Consider the following 14,740-nt stretch of genomic DNA (forward strand, 5'->3'; position numbering starts at 1 on the left):
TTCTTTTTTTGTTGAGTTTGGCTGTGCTTGCGGACAAAAGCAGTGCTGTTTAACCTGAAGGAAGGCTCAATTTTTAAGAGTCAGGAATCTGCATTGGACAAGGTGGTGATGTAGGAACTTTGGTTTGGTGCTGTTCCAGTGAGATTTACAAAGATGACTGCCTGAAGAAAACATCAAAATTCCCTCAGTCCTTGATGATATGGGGCTGCATGTCAGGCAAAGGCACTGGGGAGGTGGCTGTGGTTAAATCTTCAATAAATGCACAAGTTTACATTGAAATTTCATACAACTTTATTATCTCTTCAATTGAAAATATGTTTGTTATTTTGCCAAGATGACAAAGCATCATGCCACAGAGCTAAAACTGTTAAAGCATTCCTTGGAGAAAGACTCATCCAGTCAATGTCATGGCCTGCAAATAGCCCAGATCTCAACCCTATTGAATACCTGTAGTGGAAATTGAAAAAAATGGTCCACTTCAAGGCTCTGTCCGACCTGCAAGCATGATCTGGCAACTGCCATCAAAGAGAGTTGGCACCAAATTGATGAAGAATACTCAACAAGTCCATGGCTCAGAGACTGTACGCTGCCATAAAAGCCAGAGGTGGTGCTACAAAATACTAGAGATGTTTTTTAATTGTTATTTTTTTGTTCGTTTGTCATATATTTTTCCTCAAAATTGAGTGATTCTGTATTTATTTCCCTGCACTTGCTTTATAAAAGTAACATTTCCTGACCACCACAATGTTTTTTCACTCATTTCTTTTAGTGTTTCTGAATGCTAAAGAGTTGCACTTTTGAACGAATTCATTTTTCAAGGTTTTTATCAGAGTTTGTTCTACATGATAAATGTCTGAGTGAATGCTCGCCCGAGATTGGTGATTCCATACTTTTTGCTAGGGGTTTTATATCTTTCCTCCAATGTTGAGACCAAAGCTACGCCCTACTTGGCTGAGGTCTAACTGGGAACTGAAAATAATCCAAAAATTCCGAGTAAAAAAGCTGCAATATACTAGTACATGCCAGTCCGGTAGTTAGTGATGTACCTATTTTTTATTTTTATTTTTATTTTTTAATCATTGCTATAGCGTCATCTACTGGCACAAAAAAGCAGCACCAGGACGAAACGGAACCATTATTTATGAGGGCAAATGTTTGACCGGAATGTTGTAAACCAAACACCGAGACAAAAAAATAAATAAATAACAAAATCCCACCCATTACATTACATATTCGTCAAACATAATTTTAAATTAAACAATGTGATTTATATCTTTGTATTATTTACTATATCGTTATTGTTTTTCGTTTTATTTGTATCGGTACACGGGATGAGGAACCATAGTTTCAGGAGCCGTTGAATGATCGGAAGCTTGTATGACGAACACAAAAGAATACAGTAGAGGTCGGTGCGCCTTCAAGATAAAGTAATTTAAAATTTCCGTTATTTATATTTGATGAAGACAATGTTTAGGGAGCCATAGTAAATTGTGTGTGTATTTTTTAACGACAACTGTAAGGATTTCATCATCATGTTTTTGAAAATTGAATTGCTGGACACGAAGAGGCATCCAAGTTACTAAAGTAGGTGTAGGCTGTTCTGAAATAATGGTGGGAGATTGATTGTCTACATAAAGGGAAAATGCCATTGTCAGACATTTTGGACAGTCTAAAGGACAATCCGTACTTTGGGGCTGGCTTTGGTCTGGTCGGAGTCGGAACCGCCTTGGCGCTAGCCAGGAAAGGAGCCCAGGTTGGGATGGTGTTTTTCCGCAGACACTACATGATCACTCTGGAAGTGCCCAGCAAGGACAAGAGCTACCATTGGCTCCTGAGTTGGATCACCAAGCACGCCACTCGAACTCAGCACTTGAGCGTGGAGACTTCATACATGGCGCATGAAAGCGGACGTGTTCAAACCCAGTTTGACTTCCATCCCAGCCCAGGCAACCACATCATCTGGTTAACCCGATTTTTTTAACTGTAATATAATGGAGAAAAAATAATGATGATAAAAATAATGTAATTAAAAATAATACCCTGTTTCTCCTGTTTTGTTGTGCAGGTATGGCCACAAGTGGATCAGAGTGGAGAGGACCAGAGAGAAACAGATGATTAACATGAACACTGGCACTCCCTGGGAGTCAGTCACTTTCACGGCATTGGGTCGGGACCGAAAAGTCTTCTTCAATATCTTACAGGAAGGTAAACACCTGAGCTGTACCCGATTTTACCTACAGCTCAGTATTCAATGAGGCTCCTATTGGGTTCTCAGCCAGGGAGTTAGCCCTGAAGCAGGAGGAAGGTCGTACGGTGATGTACACGGCCATGGGAGCCGAGTGGCGACCATTTGGGTTCCCGCGGCGACGCAGGCCCCTCAGCTCCGTGGTGCTGGAGGCGGGTGTTGCTGAAAAGATCGTGGATGACGTCAAAGAGTTCATTGGAAACCCGAAGTGGTACACGGATCGAGGTGAGTGACCAATGATGTCAAACTACACAAAACATGGGCATCGCCAACAGTATTGTTAATCTTACTGCAAAAAAGTAAATACTTACAGTTAGAAATTACTTCGCCCAAAAAGTAATTGAGTTAGTCACTCAGTTACCTCAACGTAAGAGTAGATACTCGGCAAAGTAACTGATGTTACTTTTTATGTTCGACACTTTATTACATGATTCATTCTATAAAGTCTTTCATATCAAATATGTTTATATTAACCGATTGAATTGAACTCTTTTTCATTCAAAAAAAAAAATAAAAAAAACACCATAGGTCAGCCCTTTTACATTTTCTTAAATTTCACTTATATAAGAGTGCGATGTTATACAAACTTTGACTTTTAAATGCTGGGATAAAAAAAGCCTTTTTGTTTCTCCTGTTGTACTGAACCTGCACCAAACCGCGATACCCGTACTGAGGTACAGTGGGGCAAATAAGTATTTAGTCAACCACCAATTGTGCAAGTTCTCCTACTTGAAAAGATTAGAGAGGCCTGTAATTGTCAGCATGGGTAAACCTCTACCATGAGTGACAGAATGTGGGGAAAAAAACAGAAAATCACATTGTTTGATTTTAAAAGTATTTATCTCCAAATTAGAGTGGAAAATAAGTATTTGGTCACCTACAAACAAGCGAGATTTCTGGCTGTCAAAGAGGTCTAACTTCTTCTAACGAGGTCTAACGAGGCTCCACTCGTTACCTGTATTAATGCCACCCGTTTTAACTCATTATCTGTTTAAAAGACACCTGTCCACAATCTCAGTCAGTCACATTCCAAACTCCACTATGGCCAAGACCAAAGAGCTGTCGAAGGACACCACAGACAACCTGCACCAGGCTGGGAAGACTGAATCTGCAATAGGTAAAACGCTTGGTGTAAAGAAATCAACTGTGGGAGCAATTATTAGAAAATGGAAGACATACAAGACCACTGATAATCTCCCTCGATCTGGGGCTCCATGCGAGATCTCAACCCGTGGCGTCAAAATGATAACAAGAACGGTGAGCAAAAATCCCAGAACCACACGAGGGGGACCTAGTGAATGACCTACAGAGAGCTGGGACCACAGTAACAAAGGCTACTATCAGTAACACAATGCGCTGCCAGACGTGTAACCCTGCTGAAGAAAGTACACTTCCAGGCCCGTCTGCGGTTCGCTAGAGAGCATTTGGATGATCCAGAAGAGGACTGGGAGAATGTGTTATGGTCAGATGAAACCAAAATAGAACTTTTTGGTAGAAACACATGTTCTTGTGTTTGGAGGAGAAAGAATACTGAATTGCATCCGAAGAACACCATACCCACTGTGAAGCATGGGGGTGGAAACATCATGCTTTGGGGCTTTTTTTCTGCAAAGGGACCAGGACGACTGATCTGTGTAAAGGAACGAATCAATGGGGCCATATATTGAGAGATTTTGAGTGAAAATCCCTTTCACCAGCAAGGGCATTGAAGATGAGACGTGGCTGGGTCTTTCAGCATGACAATGATCCCAAACACACAGCCAGGGCAACAAAGGAGTGGCTTCGTAAGAAGCATTTCAAGGTCCAGGAGTGGCCAACCAGTCTCCAGATCTCAGCCCCGTAGAAAATCTGTGGAGGGAGTTGAAAGTCCGTGTTGCCCAACGACAGCCCCAAAACATCACTGCTCTAGAGGAGATCTGCTTGGAGGAATGGGCTAAAATACCAGCAACAGTGTGTGAAAAGCTTGTGCAGAGTTACAGAAAACGTTTGGCCTCCGTTATTGCCAAAAAAGGGTACATAACAAAGTATTGAGATGAACTTTTTGTACTGACCAAATCCTTATTTTCCACCATGATTTGCAAATACAGTAAATTCTTTAAAAATCAAACAAAGTGATTTTCTGTTTTTTTTTTTCCACATTCTGTCTCTCATGGTTGAGGTTTACCCATGTTGACAATTACAGGCCTCTCTAATATTTTCAAGTGGGAGAACTTGCACAATTAGTGATTGACTAAATACTTATTTGCCCCACTGTATGTACTGAAACGCGACTTCTGTGTACCATCACACTCGTAACATATATAGATATATTAATAAAGTGCCTTGCAAAAGTATTCGGCCCCCTTGAACCTTGCAACCTTTTGCCACATTTCAGGCTTCAAACATAAAGATATAAAATTTTAATTTTTTGTCAAGAATCAACAGCAAGTGGGACACAATCGTGAAGTGGAACAAAATTTATTGGATAATTTAAACTTTTTTTAACAAATAAAAAACTGAAAAGTGGGGCGTGCAATATTATTCGGCCCCCTTGCGTTAATACTTTGTAGCGCCACCTTTTGCTCCAATTACAGCTGCAAGTCGCTTGGGGTATGTTTCTATCAGTTTTGCACATTGAGAGACTGACATTCTTGCCCATTCTTCCTTGCAAAACAGCTCGAGCTCAGTGAGGTTGGATGGAGAGTGTTTGTGAACAGCAGTCTTCAGCTCTTTCCACAGATTCTCGATTGGATTCAGGTCTGGACTTTGACTTGGCCATTCTAACACCTGGATACGTTTATTTTTGAACCATTCCATTGTAGATTTGGCTTTTAGTTTTGGATCATTGTCTTGTTGGAAGATAAATCTCCGTCCCAGTCTCAGGTCTTGTGCAGATACCAACAGGTTTTCTTCCAGAATGTTACTGTATTTGGCTGCATCCATCTTCCCGTCAATTTTAACCATCTTCCCTGTCCCTGCTGAAGAAAAGCAGGCCCAAACCATGATGCTGCCACCACCATGTTTGACAGTGGGGATGGTGTGTTCAGGGTGATGAACTGTGTTGCTTTTACGCCAAACATGTCGTTTTGCATTGTGGCCAAAAAGAGCACCTTCTTCCACATGTTTGGTGTGTCTCCCAGGTGGCTTGTGGCAAACTTTAAACGAGACTTTTTATGGATATCTTTGAGAAATGGCTTTCTTCTTGCCACTCTTCCATAAAGGCCAGATTTGTGCAGTGTACGACTGATTGTTGTCCTATGGACAGACTCTCCCACCTCAGCTGTAGATCTCTGCAGTTCATCCAGAGTGATCATGGGCCTCTTGGCTGCATCTCTGATCAGTTTTCTCCTTGTTTGAGAAGAAAGTTTGGAAGGACGGCCGGGTCTTGGTAGATTTGCAGTGGTCTGATGCTCCTTCCATTTCAATATGATGGCTTGCACAGTGCTCCTTGAGATGTTTAAAGCTTGGGAAATCTTTTTGTATCCAAATCCGGCTTTAAACTTCTCCACAACAGTATCTCGGACCTGCCTGGTGTGTTCCTTGGTTTTCATAATGCTCTCTGCACTTTAAACAGAACCCTGAGACTATCACAGAGCAGGTGCATTTATACGGAGACTTGATTACACACAGGTGGATTCTGTTTATCATCATCGGTCATTTAGGACAACATTGGATCATTCAGAGATCCTCACTGAACTTCTGGAGTGAGTTTGCTGCACTGAAAGTAAAGGGGCCGAATAATATTGCACGCCCCACTTTTCAGTTTTTTATTTGTTAAAAAAGTTTAAATTATCCAATAAATGTTGTTCCACTTCACGATTGTGTCCCACTTGTTGTTGATTCTTGACAAAAAAAATTAAATTTCATATCTTTATGTTTGAAGCCTGAAATGTGGCGAAAGGTTGCAAGATTCAAGGGGGCCGAATACTTTTGCAAGGCACTGTATATAGGTTAGGCTATGAATCTCTTCCCCCTTCTATCTTTCCTCTGGTTGTATTCACACAAATCACACAAGGTTCATGAATACGTCATTCAAGAAAGGTTTAGGGCAAGTGACTATTTTTGGGAATAAAAAATAAAAAATATTATTATATTGTAGCATCTAGAAGGAAAACACCCTCATGGTGATTATAATGCTGCATATTCAACATGAAAACAGTCCATTATCTTCAATTAATTGTACCCACCTGAACACCACGAACTGGATGTAATTTAAAAAAAAGAAAAAAACGTTTCCCGAGACTTTTAAGATGAAGCCTATTTAAATGCTCCAACAATACATCACAAGTTGAATGACTAGTTGGCGCTTTTTATAGACACCATGTTATAGAGAATCATTTTTTTTCGATTCTTGGGGGATTCCAAGGCGTTCCCAGGTCCAACAACACATGAATGCAGCATCAATATTACATTGCGTGTGCAAATGACATCTTCCCACCTGCTTTACAGCTTGGTGCCAGATTAACTGCCTTTTTTTTTTTTTTTTTTTTTTTTTTTTTTGACATTTCTACCTCTGTGTTGATGTGTGTTTGGTCGCCTATTCTATTCCCATGAATTGTAAATTTGAATGGTTCAACTTTACTCTTTACGTATAAGGCAGTTAACTGTAGTAAACTACTCTTCGCAAATTGAAGTAGCAGTTAAGCTGGCCTACTGGCTATGAATACAACAGCAATTAAATGCAATTTGAGCGAAAGGCTCTCACTCATAGCTTTGTCTGATATTGTGTTAAAATGATATGTGGTATTTGAATTGTATCAATACTGATGCTATTTCTTGCTATTTGGTTATATGACCAGAATGAGTAGAATCTATCTGTGTGAATTAATCGCCTATCTTTGGGATATAACTTATGACAGTTTTTTATGTGTGCTCATCAGAATTTCCACCTGTTTTACAGGCATTTTATTTGTACTGCAGTCCCTGTAATCTGTAAAAAGATGTATTTTTAAAATTTATTTCTATTTGACTTATACAGTATTACTCTTGAAAATGGATATTAGATATTTCCTTGCAGCAAGGATAAATCAGCAAGGAGGAATGAGAGAGGTAAGATAGGTAACCTGCCAAGGCAGCATAAACCACTTTAGGCCACATTTACTGCAAAATAGACATGAAGGGATGTCATTTGTTTGTTGCACTAGTTGTTGGGACACCCCTCTGTTACTGAGAGAGTTGGTACGCTCCTTCAGCCGCAACTGAGGGGCTGTGATTGATGTCATCACTCGAAATTACTATATCTATAAAATGATATCAGCACAAACCAGTGTTGTTTTCGTCAGCGATGACTATAACGGAAATATTTCGTCAACGAACAATTTTTTCATGACAATGGCGAGACGATATCAAGCTAAAAACGTCTCTTGGGAGACTAAAACATAACGAAACCAGTGCCACTTTTCGTCTGACGAGGCGAGAACGAGACGAAAATGCACCATAGTTTCCGTCACATGTTCACAATGTGTAGTTAGCCTGCATCGTAGCAGTGTCTGATTGTGTGACACGTGACATGCAGTGTCCTCTCCGGGCTTGCTTTTTTTGCAACACACAGTAAGATTCGTTTTCTTATATTGGCAAGAGAGAATATGCAATGTTTTTTTTAACCTTTAAAGGTCTGTGCTGAGTGATCATCACACATTAAATGTAACTTACAGCATTAGCATTGCATTCGCATTAGCGTTAGGCTAGTGAAAGTAATGTACTGTTTTGCTGCGTGGATTGTATTATCACTAGGAAGTTAGTGTTCTCCCTGTGAAATTGTTGAAAACCCATATTTATTTTTGGCCTAAAACTTCTAAATGAGATGAAAACATTTTGGGGAAACGGCGACTAAAACTAAACAAAATTAGTTTTCCTCAACAAAAACAAGAAGAAGACAAACACATTTTAAAATGGCTAAAATATAACTCCGACTAATAAGTATTTTCGTCCAAAAGACGTAGACAAAAATTAAAAGGGCTGCCAAAAACAACACTGGCACAAACAAAGCACCATTGACACCATTTTTAGCAGTTTTCAATCAAAATGGGGGGTTGGTTGACCTCAAAATGACCTATAGGGGAATTGTAAATATGCTAAAAACGATAGCAGCGAATACAAAACTTTTTACAGCACAAACAAGCACAAAAGTAGCACAAACAGTTGACATAATTTTTATATAAATTTGCATCTGATGGGGGGGGGGGCAACTTCACGGAGGTCACAAACGTACATCGAGATATCATTTAGCTTTGCAATTAGAGGAGTGAGAGCCAATTGGGTGCTCAAGTCCGGTCCTTGAGAGCCCCTATTTAGCTTGTTTTCCTTGTCTCCCTCCTTTAACACACCTGAATCAAATGATCAGCTCATCTGCAAGCGCTGCAGGAGCCTGATAACGTTCCTGATTATTTGATTCAGGTGTGTTGGAGGAGGGAGACCCCTGTGATAATGTTTAAATGGTACTGGTCTTGAAAGTCCTTAAAAAGGGCTTGAATTTGGTCATGTAAAATGTGTCTCATGGGTGAAATTGAATGGGAAGTCGCCCCTTTTTTGGTAGGGGTTTCTGGCAGATTGGTTGAGAACCCATTTAAAAATATCATTCCTTTTCCCCCCCACAGGCATCCCATACAGGAGAGGATATCTACTCTATGGACCCCCGGGATGTGGAAAGAGCAGCTTTATGTCAGTGTTCTGTTGTTTTTTTTTCTCTGTAGCTCACATTCTCCTTTCCTAACCCACAACTGTTGGAATTTTAGCACGGCTCTTGCTGGCGAGCTGGGCTACAGCATCTGTTTGATGAGCCTGAGCGACCGCTCGCTTTCGGACGACCGTCTTAATCACCTGTTGAGCGTTGCACCGCAGCAAAGTATCATTTTGTTGGAGGATGTGGACGCCGCCTTCGTTAGCCGAGAGCTGCTTCCGACGGAGAGTAAGTTCCCATATGCTTAACACTTACTTATTTACTGTTTTTTTTTGTGTGTGTGTGTGTCATGAGTTTCCGAACTCAATTTATGCCTGCATGTGTAACCTGGTTAAAATGCGTGTAAAATTAGTTCTGAACACGATGTAAGATCGGATGAAGTTTTGTATCATGACAGGAGCACGAAAAACCACACATATACGTTTGCAATTAATATTATAAGTTTTCTTTTAAGATCACGTATTCCTTAATAGATTGTGTTGTTCAGAATTAGAGGTCGCTCGTTATGTGATTTTCAAATGCCAATGCCGATATCTAAAAAAAAAAAAATTCAGCCGATTGAATATCCAATATCCAAAGCCGATTTTGTAAGCCGATATTTGTGGCCAATTTGCTTTTTTTTTTTTTAAAGCACGTAGATTATAAAGGCAAGTTTTAAAACATTGCTTCAACAGCTTCAAATTCACAACTATGACCTGGGACTGAAAGAATTAAATTATCTAGTGCTACAAACCAACATTATTTTCAAATAATTAAACCCATCAGGACGTCACTAAGAGATCTAAGCAAGTGACAGTTTAAGAGGATGCTCGCCATGCTAAAGCTAATGCTACGCTAACGCTACAAGTTACATTTAGAGTGAAAAGCTCACTCAGTAAACACCTTAAAGGGCGAAAGCAAGCAACATTGCATATACTCTCATAAAGGGAGTTCCAAAACATCTGTTATTAGATGCATCGCAATTCGACACGTGACGATTCGATTACGATTCATAAAGGTTCAAAAATGATTTTTCCTAATAACTTTATGACAGCTGCTCGTAGCGGAACGAAATTCAGGACACGTCTGCCACCCGGATACTTTTAACGGCAAAAGCACAACGTTACTATGGATGCTGCCGGTTACTGAGCGAGACTTTTACTCCTTTTCAAAGAAGTAAATTTGTGTATGAGACCGGCAGGGACTAGAGCCTAGTTCGGGCCTAAAAAATCCAGCCCGAACCGACACGGCCCGCTGGTATTGAGGCCCGACCCGGCCCGAGCTCAATCACTTAACTAGATTTGCAGGCCCGAGCCCGAAAAACCCGATTTTTTTTTTTTTTTTTTTTTTTTTTTTTGAGTGACGCGGAAAAAACGCAGCAGCAGCAATTTATTTTCATTTGTTCGAGTTGGCAGAAAAAAACGCAAGTTTTCTTAATGTTTAAATAATCTACATATTTTTTTGAGAATTATCAAAGCATTCACACAACGAAATAACGCTGGGAAAGTTTGTTAAACATATTTCTGAGTGTGTGGGATATTGTTCTCACATGGACGCGCCTCTCTGACAGGGAGAGGGAACAGGAGAGGGCGGCGCCTTGGCCGTGCAGCGGGAGGACAAGAAGAAAAAGCGGCCGGCGCCACGGCGTTCGTGCACACGCACAAGCAAAAGCGCAATACAGAGAGCATGCTCTCCATTTTTTTTTTTTTTTTTTTAAATAATTTATTAGTCCGGCATGGCGGCCCGACCCGACCTGACCCGAACGTGAATGCTTAAATTGTGGGCCCGACCGGGTTCGGGTTCGGGCACAAAATCTAACCTCTTGCAGGGACCCGGCAGTCGCGCTGCTGTGCGCAAGTTATTTTTTTAGAGTGAGAGGGGAAGAGAGAAAGTTCGTTGCTCCTTGTCTTTCAGTTGTCTATAGCAGTAGGTTCAAGTCTTGTTAATTGGAAAAAGTCCCTAGTGTTTTGCCAAGTCCCGTGTCCGTCTATCAGAGGCGAGTACACGAACCCTCTTCTACTGCTTAGCCTTTATTGTTGTTGTTTTTGAGATGTTACTAATTAGCGCCGAACGCTATGTTAATTAGCGACTTTGCTAACATATATTTCCATGTCAAGTTGTGCGTTGTATGGTGGTGTACATAAGTTACTCCAGATGCAGAACGTTTAAAACCAGGATTAAGTACAGCGGTAACACTACAAACATGCAAAATAGTACAGAAATCTGTGAAAACAAAGTATATTGGTTATGGTCTTGTTTCTAAAGACACTTTGTTGTTTCCAGAAAATGTGTAATTCAGCAGTGTAAATTTTATTGTACTGTTGAGAGTAATAAGTACTGCCTTTGAAACAGCTAATGTTTTTGCACTTTCTTGTGTTAAAAAAAAAAGCAGTTTAAGGGCAGCTTTTTTATGTATGGGCATGTTTCCATCGTTACTGTTGAATCATTAGGATATTTTAAAAAAATAATGGACATAAGTTTGTTTGGGTACTTTATTAATTAGTAATGTACGATCCATCGATAATCGTGATAACCGTGATCACTGTCAATACCGTGAGCGTTCAATAATCCAATCGTAGCACCCTGAATCATAATTGAATCGAATCGTTGGGTGCCTAAGATGGCACACCCCTACCTCTCATGCAACATGCAAGGTAAACAAAAAAAAATATCTTGCAATACTTACAAAACAGGCAAGCCTGAAGCCTCCTGTAGCAGCCTGGCTTCAAGCCAATATTACCTGACTGCAGCCGACAGCTGCTTCAAACTACGCCTGCATGATGCTACAGTGGTTGTGTCTGATGCGTCTCATAGATATCACATGTATATAGAACTAGATCCGAAATGACACTCCCCAGCGTTAGTAAACAGCCACCATCTTAACCCCTTCAGACACGCATTTGCAAAAAAAAAAAAAAAAATCTCAGCTAATTTTTACTCAGCTCAAATACCATAACAAAGTGCATTTTTTTGGTCGGGGATATTTCATGCTTTTATTGACAAATTACAAAGTAATTAGTACTAGGGATGTCCCGATCCAGGTTTTTGCACTTCCGATCCGATACCGATATTGTTTTGCACTTCCGATCCGATACGATACTGGCCGATACCGATACCAGCCTATCTGAGCATGTATTAAAGTTTAAAGTTATTTAGCCTCCTTACTTAGTTGTCAGACTCATGTTGAAAAGGGTTTTAGTACTCTTGATAACAACTAGCCAGCTGAATTAGGTGAGTTTGAATAACACACAATGGTTGGTAACAAGAAACTGACCTGTTTATTCCGTGATAAAACATTCTAAATAACAAACAAAAATGGCATAGTCAGTCAGTGAAACGTGCAAATAATATTGTAAACTGTCAGTGGAAAATCCCACAAACTTCCCAAGCTATTAGATGCTTTTAATGTTTCGTGCATTAGTTACAAAAATTGTATAAAAAGCCTCTCAGGTTTAAATAAATGACTATTTCAGTATCAAGTTAACATTTTAAAACAGTAAATAAAATACTCAAGTGCCCATTCTGTACCAGCAGCTTTAAACTACATTCAATTCATTTAATTTTGTGAATCAACTGTTAAAGTTGTTAAAATTGCTCCCGTTATTCCATAATTTCCCTTCTGTCTACTTTTGACATGTGAAAGTTTTAAAAAAGTTTTGAAGATAGATTCAAGTCAAGATTTTGCGGATTTAGGAGTATTTTAGATAAAAAGTTAATTAGGTTCGCTTGGAAGGTTCACTGCAACAGCCTGCAAGGGAAGTCTCCTGCTTTAAGATGGCGGCTGTTTACTAACGCACGTAGTTTTCAATGCATGTGTTGCCAACGGCGTCGAGTCTGTCATTTTGCATCTAGTTCTATATACATATGACATCTATTAGACAAGCATGATGTTTATGCTGCATTCCAGACAAGTGGAAGTCGGATTTATCCCACTCGGATGGTACCAGTTCCGACCTCAAAGCGTTCCAAGCAAATGTAGACAACAATGATCGCGACTAGGTGTTTTTTTATTTTGGCCATCCAAAGACATTTTGACCTCCAGCGAACCCGCCTTCCTATAAGCGATCAAATAGTAGAGGAAAAACGACGGCTGCGTTATAGCCCACACTGTAAACTGCCTTTTTTTAGTTACATCCTTTGCTGATCGTCAATATAAAATCATAACACAACGAAGATGATGTCGGACTTTTCCGGCCTCCGACTAGGAAAATATCATTGGCGCGCCACTCGAACTGGGAGGTCCAAGTGGCGAAGTCGGAGAAAAAATAACTACCCCGACTTCCAAGTTGTTTCAATCTGACGTCACTGGACAAAATGGCGCTCAAGAAAACATATTGAATGATAACACAATAATGAAGTAAATCAAGTTTATTTGAGACGCCATGTATTTTTTTCTCATACAGTGAATTATCTTTGTTGTGCTATGTTTTTATATTGACGATCAGCAAAGGATGTAACTAAAAAAAGGCATGATCATGCGGTCCCATAAACTGCATATACCTAAATTCCTGACTGGGGGTGAGGATTAGACTAGCATAGCCTCTTTTTTTTTTTTCTTCTTCCTGGGAGCTTTTAAGATCGAACGGAGTAAGTGTGCCACAATACTTCCAAATAGTGTCTGCAGCTGTGTGTATCTCGGATTAAAACATTCGAAGAGAACATTTGTTTTGACTAGACAATGCTTTGTTCAGGATGACTTCTGAAAAAGTAACAAAAATAACTCCTAACCTAAAGCAAAAATAAGTTTGTAATTAATTAATCATCTCTAATTTTTTTTTTTTAATTGGGTCATATCGGTTTTGGGGTGTGCCTGTTCAGACTGCCATTTTCCATTGAGCCCGTTTATGTATTACACATGCGCAGTAACTCGCAGTCCAACACGTGCTGAGCAAACTGACCCGCATGCGCATAAGCTTCAAAACAAATGACTACACATGGAGTACCACTTCAAAGTTAGTGTCTACAAGGAGGAGAAGAACAACAACTACTTGAGTGGCGACTTGACAGGTCCTCAGCCTGTAAAAAACAAAAACTGGTAGATATTGGCCAGTTCTATATATAGCTGAGGTATTAAGATACTAAACAATAAAAGTACTCCTCATAATCAAGAAACCTCCGATTTCTGACTACCTTTGATTGGACTTTCCCCATTACACAGATCCTCTAGCCTACCAAGGAATGGGAAGGCTGACTTTCAGTGGCCTACTGAACTCTCTGGATGGAGTAGCTTCCTCTGAGGCCAGAATTGTATTCATGACCACTAATTATATTGAAAGGTACTCTTGGAACAAGACTGAATATAGAACTGTTCTGTTTTCTGCTATTTATCCATCTTTTTGTGTACAAACAGGCTAGATTCAGCATTAATACGACCCGGTCGTGTGGATCTCAAACAGTACATCGGCCATTGCACCCACTGGCAGCTCAGCCAGATGTTTCGACGCTTCTATCCCGACCAGGCAGTCTCAGAGTGTGAACGTTTTGCAAACTGTGCTTTGAAGGTCCGCACGGAGATCAGTGCAGCTCAGGTGCAAGGACACTTTCTGCTGCACAAAATGGACCCTGTGGGATCGATACAAAACATCGCTCAAATACAGGAATAACAAGACAGGCTGATTTGTTCTTTTTTAAATCTTGAAATTACTGTTTACGTGAGGAAAAAATGAAAAACTGGTTCTCAACCTCTGAACTCAACTGCTTGATCATGGGAAATAGCACATTTATAATGTTTTGTGCAGATTTTATGAATCATAAATTAAAAAGTGAAATCAAATGTTTGATGAGTCACTCATTTGTAATATTTTAAGTAGATTTTGAAACTCCTCTGCAGTTATAGTGAGCCAACACACTGCTATAAA

The 14,740-nt window shown here is 40.0% G+C and overlaps 1 protein-coding gene across 2 annotated transcripts; it reads left to right on the forward strand.

Moving 5' to 3' along the window:
* The first annotated feature begins 1,254 nt into the window (after positions 1-1,254).
* LOC130927555 (mitochondrial chaperone BCS1) lies at positions 1,255-14,645 on the forward strand. 2 transcript variants are annotated; one of them, XM_057853482.1, is made up of 7 exons: positions 1,255-1,962; positions 2,066-2,205; positions 2,276-2,470; positions 8,821-8,884; positions 8,959-9,131; positions 14,041-14,158; positions 14,233-14,645. In XM_057853482.1, the coding sequence occupies exons 1-7, from the start codon at positions 1,643-1,645 to the stop codon at positions 14,483-14,485; spliced, it is 1,263 nt and encodes a 420-aa protein (XP_057709465.1). In that variant the 5' UTR covers positions 1,255-1,642; the 3' UTR covers positions 14,486-14,645. The 2 variants fall into 2 exon arrangements, with proteins under 2 accessions (XP_057709465.1, XP_057709466.1); XM_057853483.1 differs by having other exon boundaries at positions 1,848-1,983.
* The last annotated feature ends 95 nt before the right edge of the window (positions 14,646-14,740 follow it).

Source organism: Corythoichthys intestinalis, chromosome 12 (genome assembly GCF_030265065.1).
Source record: "Corythoichthys intestinalis isolate RoL2023-P3 chromosome 12, ASM3026506v1, whole genome shotgun sequence".
NCBI lineage: Eukaryota > Metazoa > Chordata > Actinopteri > Syngnathiformes > Syngnathidae > Corythoichthys > Corythoichthys intestinalis.